The sequence below is a fragment of the Dendrobates tinctorius genome, unplaced genomic scaffold, assembly GCF_039654945.1.
Source record: "Dendrobates tinctorius isolate UK_male_01 unplaced genomic scaffold, ASM3965494v1 ptg000150l, whole genome shotgun sequence".
Taxonomy (NCBI): domain Eukaryota; kingdom Metazoa; phylum Chordata; class Amphibia; order Anura; family Dendrobatidae; genus Dendrobates; species Dendrobates tinctorius.
In genome coordinates, this window is record NW_027361817.1 from 12,153,868 (window position 1) to 12,173,288 (window position 19,421).

The window sequence follows — 19,421 nt, forward strand, 5'->3', positions numbered from 1 at the left end:
GACAGGCCTCTACGGAACAAACCCTGGAGGGCGGCATTATTCCAGCAGACCTCAGCAGCCCAGCGCCTGAACTCTGAACAAAGCCACTCGGCTGAGTGCTTCCCCTGGCACACACTCATCACCATGTCCTCAGCCATACGCATCTGATCAGGCTCATCATAAATATGCCCCAGGGCCTCAAAAAATGCATCCACATTCATACGCTCAGGGGCCGTGGTCGAAAGGGAGAAAGCCCAAGCTTGGGGGGCTCCCCTTAACAGAGACATAATGACCCCCACTCTCTGACCTTCATCCCCAGAAGAGTGTGGTCTCAATGAAAAAAAAAGCTTACAGCCCTCCTTGAAAACTCTGAACTTCTTTTTATCTCCAGAAAAGGTATCCGGTAACTTAACTGGAGACTCAGGGGAAACTAATGTAACATCCCGAGCCCCCGATGAGAATACCCCCTGCATAGTGTCAGCGATCAGCTCCTGAGACTGAGCCAGGACTCGTTGTTCTCCAAGGAGTTTCTGAGACATCTGAGTCAGCTGCTTTACCTGCTCAGAAAGAGCGTGCATAGGATCCATCACATACACAGGAGAAGGGGAGCAGAGAAAAAAATGGTAATGGTCAGTTATAATGTCAGGAACACCGCACTACACTCGCTCACTGAGTCAGTGCGTGTGTCCTGAGTACAGAAACAGTGCTAAAAGATACCTGTGGAGCAGGGCAGCAGAGGTGACAATGCGTGCTTCAAACTATCGGTGTCAGGATCCTGTCAGCGCCGGAAAGTAAAGATGCACAGGACCTGAGGACACTGAAGTTAGCAGGCTGGCACAGGACCTATGGTCAAGTGACTGCAAGGGGGCGGGGCTTAGCGTCCTGCTTTCAGAGATGACAGGACACCATACAACAACTCAGAGTCAGGCAAAACGGAGGTCACACACAGTACGGGCAAACGAGGCACAGGAGGGACAAACAGACGGGTGGTCAGACAAAGCCAAAGGTCATACACAAGAGGGCGACGTGGTACCAAGGGGACGAGCAGAGAGAAGTCAGGTCACAAGCAGAGAGTCATACAAGAGAGGTAGCGCAGTACAAGAGGGACAGGCAGAACTCGAAACAGGGACAGAACCGGATCAAAACCAAAAGAGCAAGCAAGATATCAGGCACAAGGCACACGTAAGCACAAGGTCAACTAACTCAGCCAAGGGCAGGAGTATAACTGACACCGGACCTAGGTCCAGTGAGCATTAAATAGCCACCCTTTGCCAGAGAAAGGCGGAACAATTAACCCCCAGTCTGATCAGGACGGGCCAAAGCGAAACCCCGTCCTGGATCATGACAATATCTGAGTCTTTCTCATTACATAGAGGAACCCGTCAGGGTTGCCCTCTTTCCCCGGCCCTCTTCGCCCTTGTGATTGAGGCACTAGCAATACGTATAAGGTCCTCCCCTAACATCCAAGGTATAGATATAGCAGGTCGGGTGGATACCATAGGCCTATATGCCGATGACATGGTGATATTCTTGAATGATGTGGAAGAAACTTTGCCACAGGTGTTATCCCTTATAGATAGATTTAGTAAATATTCAGGTTTACATATAAATTGAGAAAAGTCTGCCCTGTTACCCCTTTCCCATGCCCCGATGCCCCAGCTGGAGGCTCTCTCCTCGCTATCTACTGTATCTAGTTTTAAATATTTGGGCATCCACATTTCTCACAATAGTACGCTTGATCTACAACTTAATGTCCACCCATTGCTGGAACTAGTTAAAGTTAAATTTGCATCCTGGAGTAGGCTCCCATTATCTGTGGCTGGATGCATTAACCTGATTAAAATGATACTGTGCCCTAAATTTAGCTACTCCCTTCAGCACAGTGCGGTAGCGGTGCCCAGGTCTTTTTTTTGTAAATCTCAATTCCCTGGTCACGTCCTTTAAATGGGGGAAAACTAGGCCCAACCTTAAACTGTCCACTTTACAAAGACCAAAGAAGGGAGGTGGGGCGGCGTTGCCAGATTTTTTCCCATACTACTTGGCCTGGCAGGCTAAAGCCTTAAGTAAATGGATGCCGGTTAATTGCCTTCCCAATTCTGAAGGTCACTTGCTTCACGCTGCACAAGCGGACTGCCCATTAGGGTTCCTTGAGTTGGAGAAAACTAATGTCCCACGTCTGCTACCCCTGCTCCGGTTGGCACGATTAATATGGAGACAAATCAAAAACGTAATTGGGTTTAAAGATTTTATAGCTGAAATGCCCCTGTGGAATAACTATTTTCCGGGGTTGTTGGATCACCCATCCACTGTTTTTTGGATTCAGTGTAGCGTCTCTTCGTTGGGAGACTTGTATGACCATGGGATCTTAAAGTCTTTTGAACAATTACAGAGCACACATGATATTCCGAGATCTCAATTTTTTCATTATCTGCAGCTGAGATCGGCTCTTCAATCACACATGAGGGGTGGGAGTGTGGGCCGTACTATTTCATCTTTACCTCTGATAGGAATACTTAATTCGCAGGGTCCCCAGGGTCTCCTAACCTCTTTGTATACATACATGCTGTCAGTAGGGGCAGAGTCGACCATAAGCTCTATTAAGGGGAGGTGGGAACAACTCATCCCTAATGCACAAAGAGAGAAGTGGGAGGAGATTCTGGAATCTCCGATTGGAGTATCTCCATCTATTAATAACAGAATGATACAATTATATATAATAAATCAATTATATTTGACTCTGATGCGAATTTTTAGGATGGGTCGGCTTCAATCATCAGAATGTTTGTGATGTCACTTGCCAGATGCGGATTTTATTCATATGGTGTGGCAATGTCCCACTATCCTACATTACTGGAAAGAGGTGACTACACTACTGACATCCCTGGTACAAACCCCTGTCCCTCTAGAGCCATTGGTCTGCTTGTTTGGGGTATGGGAGGAGATCTGGGATCGCTATACTGGGGTCTTCCTGCGCGAGACACTGTTTATGGCATGGAAGGTGCTGGCATTACGGAGGATGGGGGTTCATGTCCTTCCCTTAGACTTTGGATCGAGTTGGTAAATTCGATTGTTCCATATGAGCGCACGTTATACCAAAATAGGGGATGCCCGGGTAAATTTGAAAAGATTTGGGAGAGGTGGAATTCCTCTCATCTTACTTTGCAAGGCTGAGACATCACATGCGACATAATACGATATAGGAGACCAGGCTGCGGAAATATTAGATACTAGTTGGTGTAGTAGTAGTTGTAGTTTAGGAATTTTAGTTAGACTTTATTTCTGAATGACACGACAAGGCTTGTGAAACTGGATTGATATACATGCTGGAAAATGTACAGCCAATTGTCCTTTATGTATATTTGGAAGGATATGTACATATGGTCTTGTTTGTCTATAAGAGTGTGCAATCTCTTTGTATTTTACAATGGACGGAAACGTGTGTTACAGTTGTGGCCAAAAGTATTGACACCCCTGCAATTTTGTCAGATAATACTCAGTTTCTGGCTGAAAATTATTGCAAACACAAATTCTTTGCTATTATTATCTTCATTTAATTTGTCTTAAATGAAAAAAACACAAAAAGAATTGTCCTAAAGCCAAATTGGATAGAATTCCACACCAAACATAAAAAAGAGGGTGGACAAAAGTATTGGCACTGTTCGAAAAATCATGTGATGCTTCTCTAATTTGTGTAATTAACAGCACCTGTAACTTACCTGTGGCACCTAACAGGTGTTGGCAATAACTAAATCACACTTGCAGCCAGTTGACATGGATTAAAGTTGACTCAACCTCTGTCCTGTGTCCTTGTGTGTACCACATTGAGCATGGAGAAAAGAAAGAAGACCAAAGAACTGTCTGAGGACTTGAGAAACCAAATTGTGAGGAAGCATGAGCAATCTCAAGGCTACAAGTCCATCTCCAAAGACCTGAATGTTCCTGTGTCTACCGTGCGCTGTGTCATCAAGAAGTTTAAAGCCCATGGCACTGTGGCTAACCTCCCTAGATTTGGACGGAAAATAAACATTGACAAGAGATTTCAGCGCAAGATTGTGCGGATGTTGGATAAAGAACCTCGGCTAACATCCAAACAAGTTCAAGCTGCCCTGCAGTCCGAGGGCACAACAGTGTCAACCCGTACTATCCGTCAGCGTCTGCATGAAAAGGGACTGTATGGTAGGAAACCCAGGAAGACCCCACTTCTTACCCCGAGACATAAAAAAGCCAGGCTGGAGTTTGCCAAAACTTACTTGAAAAAGCCTAAAACGTTTTGGAAGAATGTTCTCTGGTCAGATGAGACAAAAGTAGAGCTTTTTGGGCAAAGGCATCAACATAGAGTTTACAGGAGAAAAAAAGAGGCATTAAAAGAAAAAAACACGGTTCCTACAGTCAAACATGGCGGAGGTTCCCTGATGTTTTGGGGTTGCTTTTCTGTCTCTTGCACTGGACTGCTTGACCGTGTGCATGGCATTATGAAGTCTGAAGACTACCAACAAATTTTGCAGCATAATGTAGGGCCCAGTGTGAAAAGCTGGGTCTCCCTCAGAGGTCATGGGTCTTCCAGCAGGACAATGACCCAAGACACACTTCAAAAAGCACTAGAAAATGGTTTGAGAGAAAGCACTGGAGACTTCTAAGGTGACCAGCAATGAGTCCAGACCTGAATCCCATAGAACACATGTGGAGAGATCTAAAAATGGCAGTTTGGAGAAGGCACCCTTCTAATATCAGGGACCTGGAGCAATTTGCCAAAGAAGAATGGTCTAAAATTCCAGCAGAGCATTGTAAGAAACTCATTGATCGTTACCGGAAGCGGTTGGTCGCAGTTATTTTGACTAAAGGTTGTGCAACCAAGTATTAGGCTGAGGGTGCAAATACTTTTGTCTGGCCCATTTTTGGAGTTTTGTGTGAAATGATCAATGTTTTACTTTTTGATTCATTCTCTTTTGTGTTTTTTCATTTAAGGCAAATTAAATGAAGATAATAATACCAAAGAATTTGTGTTTGCAATCACTTTCAGGAAGAAACTGAGTATTATCTGACAAAATTGCAGGGGTGTCAATACTTTTGGCGACAACTGTATGTATAATGCTTGTTATCATATGCCAATATGTATGTGGTACATTCTTTGTGCCCTGAGATTCAATAAACAAATTTAAAAAAAAAAACATTCAATGTTTTCTGCTCACAGGGGAACAGACAGCAAAATCATTGGATGGATTATTTGTCTATGAAGATGAAGCCCCTCGGGTTACGGCTTCAAAAACTAGAGGAAACGATGTCATAATAGTAGAACAATGGACGGTATTTGAGGTAATATTTAGGATGTACTCATCATGTAAAGCCAATAGCAAGTCTTTAATAAAAAAAAATATATGTTAAAACACAAGGGTAAAGATAGGTTTACCCACAATTGAGAAAAAAATTTATATGAGGAGAAGAAAATTATATGATGTATACCAGCGCAGCAGACAACAACAGACAAAAAGACATTCACATGGCCTCTGGCGCATTTATAGGGGACTATAGACACTTTTGGCACATGTGATGGTAATTTTTGCCAAATGGACACTGCAAAAATAGTGTGAATGCGGCCTAAACACTGCAAGAATAGAATTTTAGTTTTGAATCTCTAAAGTACACTGTTTTTTTTTCCCTGAAACAACCTAGAAAGTGAAATAGCCAGCTTACCATTAAAGCTCAATGTAATCCAGTTGCATGGAGCTCCATCTTGATCCAAGGTGCAAGTCAAGAAAAATCAAAATGGGTATAGTTACAGCTCCATATTAGAAAACAGAAAAAAATTCCATTGCACTCAAGTGTAAAAAAAAATCACCTAAAAGGAAAGAAAAGCATTTTGATCACACAATGTGATCTAATCAGAGCTAAAATTCTCACCATAGACACACTGCTAAAGAATCTGAATGACCCAATCACAAATCATTAAAGACATCACATGGTGAAATACATTCTGCATTATACACTGCTCAAAAAAATAAAGAGAACACTTAAACAACAGAATATAACTCCAAGTAAATCAAACTTTTGTGAAATCAAACTGTCCACTTAGGAAGCAACACTGATTGACAATCAATTTCACATGCTGTTGTGCAAATGGAATAGACAAGAGATGGAAATTATTGGTAATTATCAAGACACCCTCAATGAAGGAGTGGTTCTGCAGGTGGGGACCACAGACCACATCTCAGTACCAATGCTTTCTGGCTGATGTTTTGGTCACTTTTGAATGATGGTTGTGCGTTCACACTCATGGTAGCATGAGACAGACTCTACAACCCACACAAGTGGCTCAGGTAGTGCAGCTCATCCAGGATGGCACATCAATGTGAGCTGTGGCAAGAAGGTTTGCTGTGTCTGTCAGCATAGTGCCCAGAGGCTGGAGGCGCTACCAGGAGACAGGCCAGTACACCAGGCGACGAGGAGGGGGCTGTAGGAGGGCAACAACCCAGCAGGAGGACCACTACCTCAGCCTTTGTGCAAGGAGGAACAGGAGGAGCACTGCCAGAACCCTGCAAAATGACCTCCAGCAGGCCACAAATGTGCATGTGTCTGCGCAAAAGGTTAGAAGCCAACTCCATGAGGATGGTTTGAGTGCCCGTCATCCACAGATGGGCATTGTGCTCACAGCCCAACACCATGTTCCAAAGAAATGCCACCTCACACCATTACTGACCCACTGTCAAACCGGTCATGCTGAAGGATGTTGCAGGCAGCAGAATGCTCTCCATGGCATCTCCAGACTCATCACAGTCACATCTGTCACTTTTGCTCAGTGTGAACCTGCTTTCATCTGTGAAGAGCACAGGTCGCCAGTGGCGAATTTGCCAGTCCTTGTGTTCTGTGGCAAATGCCAAGCATCCTGCACGGTGCCCATCAAGCCAAACCAACTTGTGGGAGGGGCTTCTGGAAGCATGGGGTGAAATTTCTACAGATTACCTCAGCAAATTAACTGCTAAATGCCAAAGGTCTGCAATGCTGTAATTGCTGCAAAGGGAGCATTCTTCAACGAAGGCAAAGTTTGAAGGAAAAAATTATTATTTCAAATTAAAATCTTTTTTTGAAACTTGTCAATGTCTGGACTAGATTTTAAATTCATTTGGCAACTTATTTGATTAATAAAAATAGGAGCTTTCATGGAAAACACAAAATTGTCTGGGTGACCCCAAACTTTTGAATGGTAGCGTATATGTTAAAGTCTGCCGATATATCCATAGCATATTCAAAGAAGTCGGCACTATAGAAATACCTTGATAGGGAGACGTGGCGCTTGCGTTTCCTCCTGAGACGCGGTATCCGCTGAATTTAACTCTGATGGGTAGGTGTCCCATTCACTATACAGCATACTCACCATGTCAGCACTTGGTAATACTGTGTTTTTTCTCTTAGATGTCTTGTTGTTTTCCATGCTATTATTATATTGCTTGTTTACATGACCATTTGTCTACCTTATTACATGACCATTTGTCTACCTTATGTATATACTTTTGTTTTTTTTCATTTTGTTTTTTCTTGCAATTTTTTGTTCATTTGTATTTATATTTTAATTTCTTGTAGTAAGTGATGAAGGTCCAGGTGACTGAAACGTTTTATGTGTACTACAAAAAACTAGTTCTCACATCATTAAGTTGAGCGCAAGGTTTTCATATTCATCACCATACATAGAATTCATGACATGAAGTACATGGTGTTGCACAGATAGCATTTGGAGAGTTCCAGTTAATTATTTTTTGATGTTATAACTAGGAAGAATTGTCATGATTGGAAAAAGTTCTAACATTAGCTACTTGCTTACATGTTCTGCATCGTTTATTACCGCATTTGAAAAAAACCTTACAGCTCATCCAAGTGTTTTTTCTCTCATGTGGTTTAAATAAACTTGGGAAAAGCATGTTTCCTATTGTTGGTGTTCTCTTTACTATTACAAGTGCTTCTCACTAAATTAGAATATCATCAAAAAGTTAATTTCATTTCTTCAATACATAAAGTGAAACTCATATATCACATAGTTATTATGCTAATTATGCAAATTGTCTCTTCAGAGAGGAAGAGGACTAGAACTCTAGTGCCACCTATTGGAAGTAGCAATCCTAGAAGTCAATGTTGACTCTTTAACGAGCCTTGTTACATGACTTAGGCCTGTTTCACACTTCCGTTTTTGTGTCCGCCAAACGGATCCGTTTCCGTTTTTTTGACGGAAACTGATGCAAACGGATCCGTTTTTAAAAAAACGGATCCGTTTTTTTGACGGATCCGCGGTAACCGTAATGGAAGTCTATGGGACAAAAAAAACGGATCCTGCAAAAAAATGGCGGATCCGTTTTTTTACGGAAAACAACGGATTTTGACGGATTTGAAAAAACGGAAGTGTGAAACAGGCCTTAGGATAAAAGCTAAGCCAGAATCTCAATTTGCAGACACTGTGTTTCGGGGTACTGCCCCTCGTCAGTGCAAAGTGTCAGATCTGGTTTGGCTGTGTGAGAGGCGTCTGACCGATATCCAAGAAGTATCATTTCTCCTTGCAGAGAATGACATGCTAAGCATGCCGAGGTGAGGAGACTTAAAGCCGCAATGCTCCTCTGGGAAATATGCTAATTATGCAAATTGTCTCTTCAGAGAGGAAGAGGACTAGAGCTCTAGTGCCAACTATTGGAAGTAGCAATCCTAGAAGTCAATGTTGACTCTTTAACGAGCCTTGTTACATGACTTAGGATAAAAGCCAAGCCAGAATCTCAATTTGCAGACACTGTGATTCGGGGTACTGCCCCACGTCAGTGCAAAGTGTGAGATCTGGTTTGGCTGTGTGAGAGGCGTCTGACCGATATCGATGACCAATGACCGATAGAGTCATTACAAACAGAGTGATCTATTTCAAGTGTTTATTTCTGTTAGTGCTGACGATTATGGCTTACAGCCAATGAAAACCCAAAAGTCATTATCTCCGTAAATTAGAATAATTAACAAAAACACCTGCAAAGGCTTCCTAAGCATTTAAAAAGGTCCCTTAGTGTGTTTCAGTAGGCTCCACAATCTTGGGAAGACTGCTGACTTGACAGATGTCCAGAAGGCAGTCATTGACACACTCCACAAGGAGGGTAAGCCACAAAAGGTCATTGCTAAAGGTCATTCTCCAGCAGGACTTGGCACCTGTCCACACTGCCAAAAGTACCAATACCTGGATAAAAAACAACAGTATCACTGTGCTTGATTGGCCAGCAAATTCGCCTGACCTTACCCCCATAGAAAATTAGAGAATCTGTGGTGTATTGTCAAGAGGAAGATGAGAGACCCCAGACTCAACAATGCAGATGAGCTGAAGGCTGCTAGCAAAGCAACCTGGGCTTCCATAACACCTCAGCGGTGCCACAGGCTGATCGCCTCCATGCCACGCCGTATTAATGCAGTAATTGATGCAAAAGGAGCCCCGACCAAGTATTGAGTGCAATTACTGAACATTAGTGATGAGCAAGTATGATAGTTCCTCGGGTTTCCCCGAGCATGCTTGGGAAATCTCAGAGTATTTGGAAGTGCTCTGAGATTTAGTTTCTGTTGCCACAGCTGCATGATTTGCAGCTACTTGACAGCCTGAATACATGTGGGAATTCCCTAACAAACAGGCAAACATTTCGGATTTTAAAACATCTTTTCAAGCTGCTGCTGTAAAGTATTCTAATTTACTGAGACAATGACTTTTGGGTTTTCATTGGCTGTAAGCCATAATCATCAACATTAACAGAAATAAACACGTGAAATAGATCACTCTCTAATGACTCTATATAATATGAGTTTCACTTTTTGTGTTGAAGAACTGAAATAAATTAACTTTTTGATGATACTCTAATTTTGTGAGACGCACTTGTATATTACAGCCAGATCGCAATACCGATGCTAGAATCTGATCTTCGCAAAAAATGGGTTAAATTGTAATAATAGTGTGCATAATTTGATCAAATTGGAGACTATATTGTAGGGAAATAAATGTTGTTTTTTTTTAAATTCTACTTTTAGTTGTCAATTCTTCCAAAGTCTGTTCTATAGAACTTGAAAAACAGAAAAAATGCAGCTACAATATGTAAAAAAATATAGCAACCAGAGGTCTTTTTTTAATTTGTCGGACGAGTGTTCATGAGTTCTCATAACGAGAAGGGAAAGACTTGATGGTTTAATGCTCTCTGATTGTTTAATTACTCGGTTCATATTGACGTATCTGTTAGTTGCTCTAAATTGGCAGTTGTTCAACAGAAGTAAAGGATGATTAGTGGATTTTGTGTTTCTACTCTGTAATCCAATAATATTGGTTTTCTTTACCCATTTGGTGCTGAATTTCTCCAGAATTTGTAGCTTTACCTGAAGGTCTTTTTCTGTTGGTGACAGTAACAGAGGGTTCCGTGTTTAAAACAGGATTCTCAGCTGGTGACATTGAGGGCAAGACCTGGTGGTATGGATTCAAGAGCTGTGGCCCAGTCACTAATGTAGCTGTTGAAGAGAGGTAGACTTAGGCTCCAGCCCTCTCTTATGCCTCATTTCTGATTTAAATAAAGCTGTTATTCTCCCATTTACTGTACCTTAACACTACATCTTTTATCACTGTAGGAGCTTCTGCTTATAATCTTTACAAGTTTTATCACTAATAATAGAGGCACAGTCTGTAAAGTCCAGGTACACTTTAGATAGCTGTTGTCGTTCAGCCAACAGTTTTCTTACCTAACTTCCATGCACAGGAGCACTGTCTGCAAAGCGGTGCCATGCTCTCTATAAGAGACCCAGTGATAGAAGACAGGCCAGGTTCACATAGCGTTAACACAGCCCGTTCAACACATAGCGATATGCGTTATGCTATACCACTAGCGCTGATGATTCATCAGCGCTAGCGGTGACGGTGCCTCAGACGCTGCAGCCCGCATCCAAGGCTCCATCAGTGTTAGACGGCACATCGCGAACGAGTGCCGCTTTACAGCAGACGTTGCGATGCGCCACATAATGAGGGTCTATGGCAGCATTAACGGACTGCATTACACGCTTTATACCGCGGTGTAACGCAGTCCGTTAAACGGACTGCCTCAACGCATTGTGACCCCAGTCATACAGTGCCTTTTGAAAGTATTCGGCCCCCTGGTACTTTTCAACCTTTTCCCACATATCATGCTTCAAACATAAAGATACCACATGTAAATTTTTGGTGAAGAATCAGCAACAAGTGGGACACAATTGTGAAGTTGAACGAAATTTATTGGTTATTTTAAATTTTTGTGGAAATTCAAAAACTGAAAAGTGGGGCGTGCAATATTATTCGGCCCCTTTAACTTAATACTTTGTTGCGCCATCTTTTGCTGCAATTACAGCTGCAAGTCGCTTGGGGTATTTCTCTATCAGTTTTGTACATAAAGATACTGAAATTCTTGCTCATTCTTCCTTGGCAAACAGCTCAAGCTGTATTTGGCTCCATCCATCTTCCCATCAATTTTAACCATGTTCCCTGTCCCTGCTGAAGATAAGCAGACCCAAACCATGATGCTGCCACCACCATGTTTGACAGTGGGGATGGTGTGTTCAGGATGATGAGCTGTGTTGCCTTTACGCCAAACATATCGTTTGGTATTGTTGCCAAAAAGTTCGATTTTGGTTTCATCTAACCAGAGCACCTTCTACCACATGTTTGGTGTGTCTCCCAGGTGGCTTGTTGCAAACTATAAATGACACTTTTTATGGATATCTTTGAGAAATGGCTTTCTTCTTGCCACTCTTCCATAAAGGCCAGATTTGTGCAGTGTATGACTGATTGCTGTCCTATGGACAGACTGTCCCACCTCAGCTATAGATCTCTGCAGTTCATCCACAGTGATCATGGGCCTCTTGGCTGCATCTCTTATCAGTCTTCTCCTTGTTTGAGATGAAAGTTTAGAGGGACGGCTGGGTCTTGGTAGATTTTGCAGTGGTATGATACTCCTTTCATTTCAATATGATCGCTTGCACAGTGCTCCTTGGGATGTTTAAAGTTTTGGAAATCATTTTGTATCCAAATCCGGCTTTAAACTTCTCCACAACAGTATCACGGACCTGCCTGTTGTGTTCCTTGGTCTTCATGATGCTCTCTATGCTTCAAACAGAACCCTGAGAATATCACATAGCAGGTGGATTCATACAGAGACTTGATTACACACAGGTAGATTATATTTATCATCATTAGTCATTTAGGACAACATTGGATCATTCAGAGATCCACAATGAACTTCTGGAGTGAGTTTGCTGCACTGAAATTAAAGGGGCCGAATAATATTGCACGCCCCACTTTTCAGTTTTTGAATTTCCATAAAAATTTAAAATAACCAATAAATTTCGTTCAACTTCACAATTGTGTCCCACTTGTTGTTGATTCTTCACAAAAAATGTACATTTCGTATCTTTATGTTTGAAGCATAATATGTGGTAAAAGGTTGAAAGGTTCCAGTGGGCCGAATACTTTCGTGAGGCACTGTATCTCTTATGGGTCTTTTCACAGGGAGAACAAAATAATTGGCAATCCAAAATTGAACATGCCAGATCCTTATCTGCCCCGACAATCATCTGTCGGGGGATTGCATACGCACTGTACTGGGGTCCTAACCCAGAGACCTGCGGACCACCATTAGGCTTCAATTTGCCATGGCATCCCCTTGGCATCACAAAAACTTGTCACAGGGACACTGATGGGCTTTCACTGGAATCATAGTGTTACATGACTCTTGAAATGTGGGATGTAGTGCTATGGTTTGACATTATCCCTACTTGGCTATTCCCAAGGATTATAGGTTCGCCTATCTGTGTACCTACCTAGAAAGCCACACATTTAGCAATAGTATAAATTTGGAAATGAGAATTTTAGAGATCCTGGTTGAAGGTGTTAAATTATTTACTGATTGGGTAATATGCGATATTAAAGCATATAAACTCCATGAGAAAAATGCAGCGGTAAATCAGCTCAACACTGCACTGAAAGAAATACAGAAAAATCTCCTGTTTATTGGTGCAGGGAATCCTCCAGGCTATAAATAATGAAGTACAAAAGGGGGAAAAGGGTATAATCCAGCACCGAAAAAAAAAATAAATCAATTTTATTAGTGACACCTGCTTCCATTAAAAACTGTATGAGTAAATAAAAGAAAGGAGGAAAACAGCATAGGAACCTTACACATTTTGGGCTGTAGAGAGTCCTTACTCATAGGTATGCTACATAACTATCTCTGACAAATACTAATGAAAGAAGCTTACAAGAGATATATAATATATAAACAATATAAATATAAAATGTAGCATATAAACAATAATACAAATGTACATATTTATATATAAAATCAGATATATTTTACATCTTAGAATACGTACATCAAATCGATATGGAGATTTAAATCTTCAGCGAGCTTCTGATATATACACTCACTGGCCACTTTATTAGGTACACCTGTCCAATTGTGTGTTAAGACTTAATTTCTAATCAGCCAATCACATGGCGGCAACTCAGTGCATTTAGGCATGTAGACATGGTCAAGACAATCTCCTGCAGTTCAAACCGAGCATCAGTATGGGGAAGAAAGGTGATTTGAGTGCCTTTGAACGTGGCATGATTGTTGGTGCCAGAAGGGCTGGTCTGAGAATTTCAGAAACTGCTGATCTACTGGGATTTTCACGCACAACCATCTCTAGGGTTTACAGAGAATGGTCCGAAAAAGAAAAAAAATCCAGTGAGCGGCAGTTCTGTGGCCGGAAATGCCATGTTGATGCCAGAGGTCAGAGGAGAATGGGCAGACTGGTTCGAGCTGATAGAAAGGCAACAGTGACTCAAATTGCCACCCGTTACAACCAAGGTAGGCAGAAGAGCATCTCTGAACGCACAGTGCGTCGAACTTTGAGGCAGATGGGCTACAGCAGCAGAAGACCACACTGGGTACCACTCCTCTCAGCTAAGAACAGGAAACTGAGGCTACAATTTGCACAAGCTCATCGAAATTGGACAGTAGAAGATTGGAAAAACGTTGCCTGGTCTGATGAGTCTCGATTTCTGCTGCGACATTCGGATGGTAGGGTCAGAATTTGGCGTAAAAAACATGAAAGCATGGATCCATCCTGCCTTGTATCAACGGTTCAGGCTGGTGGTGGTGGTGTCATGGTGTGGGGAATTTTTTCTGGGCACTCTTTGGGCCCCTTGGTACCAATTGAGCATCGTTGCAACGCCACAGCCTACCTGAGTATTGTTGCTGACCATGTCCATCCCTTTATGACCACAATGTACCCAACATCTGATGGCTACTTTCAGCAGGATAATGCGCCATGTCATAAAGCTTGAATCATTTCAGATTGGTTTCTTGAACATGACAATGAGTTTACTGTACTCAAATGGCCTCCTCAGTCACCAGATCTCAATCCAATAGAGCATCTTTGGGATGTGGTGGAACGGGAGATTCACATCAGGGATGTGCAGCCGACAAATCTGCGCCAACTGTGTGATGCCATCATGTCAATATGGTCCAAAATCTCTGAGGAATGCTTCCAGCACCTTGTTGAATCTCTGCCACGAAGAATTGAGGCAGTTCTGAAGGCAAAAGGGGGTCCAACCCCTTACTAGCATGGTGTACCTAATAAAGTGGCCAGTGAGTGTATATGTACTGTGTATATATATATGTACTGTATATATATATATATATATACATACACACACACACATATACAATCATGACCGGAAGTGTTGGCACACTTGAAATTGTTCCAGATAATTCATTATTTCTCCCAGAAAATTATTGCAGTTGCACATGTTTTGTTATATACATGTTTATGTCTTTTGTGTGTATTGAAACAAGACAAAAAAAAATGAAAAAATGGCAAATCGCACATAATTTCACACAAAACCCCGAAAATGGTCCAGACCAAATAGTTGGCACCTTTCACCTAAGCACCTAAGCAAGGAGAACAGGAAGCAGAGAAGAGAACAGTCTGAGGATTTGAGAACCTAAATTGTTGAAAAATATCAACAATCTCAAGGTTACAAGTCCTTCTTCATTCAGAGATCTTGATCTTTCTTTGACCACGGAGCGCAACATAATCAAGTTTACAACCCATGGCTCTGTAGCTAATCTACCTGGATGTGAATGCGACGCCCACTAGGGCCGTGGGGTACTCGGTCCGGGTTGGACAGTTCTCACGGGTTGTCACAGCAGCAGGGACCCGGTGCGTGGTCCTGGGGTGTGCAATAAAATGCTGAGGGGCAAAGTTTATAGGGAATTTAATGTGACGCCACCTGTGGTGTTTGGCAATGGATAGCCGACACTGCTTAAGGAGTCCACTGGGGCCGATGATGACGCAGCTGAGATGGTTCTGTTCCCCACAGGGCGGATCATAACCTGTCAATTTCTCACTGTAGTCCAAAATGTGTAAGGTTATTACGCGATTTTCCTCTTTTTTTTATTTATTCATACAATTTTTTTAATAACGTAAACTTCACGAATAAAACAAAATTGTATTTTTCCTGTGGTGTTGAATGATACCTTTTTTCCCTTTTGTACTTCCTATAAGCTCCATTTAGGACCTTTGCTCAAGATCCAAAAGAAATAATCCCATGTAAAATAAACGGCATGGTTTTATGTGTATAATAAGTATGGTTTGATGAGAGGGTTAAAGGACTTACTGTACAGGTGCAATCCAACTTAAGCCCAGACCTGCCCAGGAGTTTGGACATACACTTGTAGACAGATCATCAAATACCTAGTCCCGGACAAAGCCTTTAATTCTTTTTTTTTTATTTCTAATTTTTTAAGTTTTATTAGTGGAATTTTGTGCATAGGACAATAACATTGAAGGTTTTTAAAAAATAGACAAATTTATGGAATTATTATTATTACAGTTCTGACCAGACAGTTTATTAAGCATTGGCATCTTAAATAATAGGATAGCGTTCATATTTCTGCTCTTTTAAGCTATTACAAATCATGGCCTTTAATGCATTCTCAGGATTTCCAGCCGTCCATGAATTTTCAGTAATTAAAAATTAGAAGACTCTTGTCCAGTGTTCAAAATACTAAAAAAAAGGTGGCGCTATAATTTTACAGCTCACAGAATATCCATATAATGTGCTCTCATGCCTGATCTGAAGCAACGTTGGTCTCCAGTTAGTAGGTGCAATGTTGAAGCAATGTACGAACAATATAGTATTAAGACGCAGCTGCTCACGGTGTTAAATATCACCCCATTAGTGTGAAGCCAACAGCTGGTATACTTAGGGAAAAATGCCAGGAATATAACATGTGTTAGTCTTTGTACATTTGAGTTCATAGGTAAGCGTAGGGAAAATGTCATTTGTAAGCCACATATATTCAGAATTATCAGCCATGGGCGCCGCTCCCTATTGCGCCTGTCTCTCCAGTCTCACACCAGATACTAATATGTCTGCGCAACAAGAGACCATTCCACTTGGCTTAATTCTAAGCTTAGGAATCACGTGCTTAAATACAGAATCTGGTATATTGCTTATGGACAGACAGGACTGTTAGACTTTTGTATAAAAAGGATCATACTAGTCAGACATGTAAATTATATCAGTGTTAAAGAATGAAAAAAGCCAACACGTAGGCTGCAGGAGGCGCACGCAGCGGGAGATCAGGTCGGCCACTGGCACATGGAGCTTACGGCATTTGTTGATGTGTCTAATGAACACTTGAAATGTATTTTAAAATTAAAATAAGAATGAAAACAAGGTTGTGCGGTTCCAGAATAAAATTGACACCGTGCTGCTTATCATTACAAATGAAGCACTACTTACTGACTTTTTTTCCAAGGGGCATCATTTTCTCATTTTCCTTTGAGGATGCTGAGTGAGGGCTTGTTTTTTTGCAGTGAGTTGTTCTTATTGATACAATTTTGGGGTACATGCAACCCCTTGCTCTTTTTATTACATTTAAACAAAAACAACACATTTCATGCACTTTTTTCTGCCTTATGTTGCTTACCATGCCCCTTGTCTGTCGGATTTCACATCACAAAAACTACAATCATTATTAAAGAGATAATTTTACCTTTCTTTACAGTATAAAAGACATGCCAATGCATATCAACCCAGCATGTACCATAAGCCTGGTGCATGAGGCGCTATGGATGCACTTAGTATATGCACTGGCAGCTTTCCTAATACTTTTGTCAAACTTGATAGCATAACAAAATAGGAACAAACTCTTAAATACTTGGAAAATGTTACCTGATTAGTTGGGGGTCACACGACGTGTGTATGTCGGGGGGATCCACTTGACGGGACACATGTTCAATCTACGTAGTAATAGCAGTACCAGCTTCTCTGCGGGATGTACAATTTCCTTTAAGCATAAAGTAATGTAAGCCTACAAATAAAGAAATGACGATAAAATACATGTTTATTTGAAAACTGTTCGATTATCAATTTTATAAATAGTTAAATCATAATAATCTTTTAACCTTTATTAGTTTTCTAATGCATGAGCTTCCACCCCAGTAGTATTAATATACCATTTTCTAAGCATTCTAGAACCTGAACACTCGGACAACTTTGATGTCTCCAGTGTAGTGGAATCATTTCTTTATGAGTAGGAATGAGTGGACCCGTGGATGTTCAGGTTTGTCAAATTCAGCGAAACTGTAGTTCAAAGTTCAGTTCGGCATCCGAACTTGACCCCGAACGAGAACCCAATAGAAGTTAATGGGGACAGAACTTAGGTGCTTTAAAATGTCTGTAAAATAGTCATAGTAAGGGCTAGGGGGCTGCAAAAGGAAGTTAAATGGGGTGTAGAGAAGCACAAATGCCCTGCAAACAAATGTGGATAGGGAAATTACTTAAAATAAATAGCATAAAAAAATAAAAAGTTATGAGAAAAATAATAATAATATTGAACCAGGAGGATGAGGTCCAAGTGGAAGAGGAGGTAGAGGTGGATGTGGCGGTGTAGGGGGAAGAGGCAGGTGAAGAAGTTTCCAAAACTTTTTGCGTTTCCTTGTGTCTTTCTTTATTTCTTTTAGGGAGCCTGTCAGCAGGATTGTGCACAGTAACCTACACACAGTGTCAAGTTGGCGCTATTATACTGATTAAAATGATACCTTGGTTGATGAAATCCGTCTTGTGGTTGTTGTTTAATCTTTATATTCAGTTTTGAGTTAATGATGTACTCATGCTCCGGGGCGGCCTGTGGTTGGGGGGGTCTCCATGTGGTGCTCTGGTTAGGCATTCATCAGTGTGCCTTCTGATAGGTCATTGATCCCTCAGTGACCTGCTCCCTAGTTTACATAATTAATATGATATATATACAGTATATATATATATATATATATATGTCTTGAAAAACAAATCCCCATCTGCAGGCTGGCGCCTGCACTGCAGCATGATCGCATATATAATGTGTATGTAATTCATTTCTTTGATGATCGGTGACCTTCAGATTATGAAGATACAAAAACAAATTCATTTTTGTAAAATATTATTTTTAGTATGTAAAAATAGCAAGGCATAAAAAAGCAATATAGATCTGGTATCGCTGTAACCGTACTGACCCGACCAACAAATCTGTGTTATCATTATTACCGCTTGTCAAACGGCACAAAACATAAAACCTATAACTGAACTGCTGGGTTTTTTCCATTGTACGTCTGAAAAATCTGAGTAAAAAGTGATCAAAAAATGTTATATACTCCAAAATTATACTACTAAATATGCAACTTGTCACACAAAAAATAAGCCCCCATACAGCTTTGTTCGACCAAAACATAAAAAAGTTATAGCTCTCAGAATATATGGTGATGAAAACAACTACTTTTTATTTAAAAAAAATGCATTTTTCCTGTGTGATTGAAGCAAAACCTAAAAAAAAATCAAGAGACCAGTCTAAAGTGACTCCATCTGCCTCAACAGTGAGTGGTTTTGTTGGGGCTTTTGTCTGAATCTCATTTTTGTGAGATTTAGACAAAAACCCTGAAATAAGTGCTCAGCATATAATACGAGAATGTGACCCAGCCTTATTCTGGAAGAGATTGAAAAATATTATGTACCCCAAAATGTTACCAATAAAAACCGTAATTTATCCCGCACAAAACCAGCCCCCATATACGAATTCATTGAGAGGTGCAATATCTACAATGGAGTCACTTTTGTTTTTTTTCTGATGTTCTGTCACCTTTGGGGCTCTGCAAATGTGACTTATAAACTACCGTATATACTCGTGTATAAGCTGAGTTTTTCAGCACTTTTTTTGCGCCCTCGGCTTATATACGAGTCATTGACCAGAAAGCCGGCGGGGGAGTGGTGGAGCAGCGGCAGGAGCCGGCGGCTGTGGCTGAAGCCTGTGCCACTGCTAAATAGCGCTCGGAGAGACAGCTGCAGACGCCGGCTTCCAGAAGACATCATACTCACCCCCTCCTCCGCGCCGTCACTGCATCTACAT

The 19,421-nt window shown here is 41.3% G+C and overlaps 1 protein-coding gene across 4 annotated transcripts in view; it reads left to right on the forward strand.

Annotated features, from left to right (window-relative positions):
* The window catches only part of RFTN2 (raftlin family member 2), a 208,054-nt gene that overhangs the window by 154,829 nt on the left and 33,804 nt on the right, over window positions 1-19,421 (forward strand). For all 4 annotated transcript variants that reach the window (XM_073546706.1, XM_073546707.1, XM_073546709.1 and 1 more), the window contains one exon: window positions 5,171-5,292. In XM_073546706.1, the coding sequence (XP_073402807.1) occupies window positions 5,171-5,292 (122 nt within the window). The remainder of the gene's footprint in view (window positions 1-5,170; window positions 5,293-19,421) is intronic.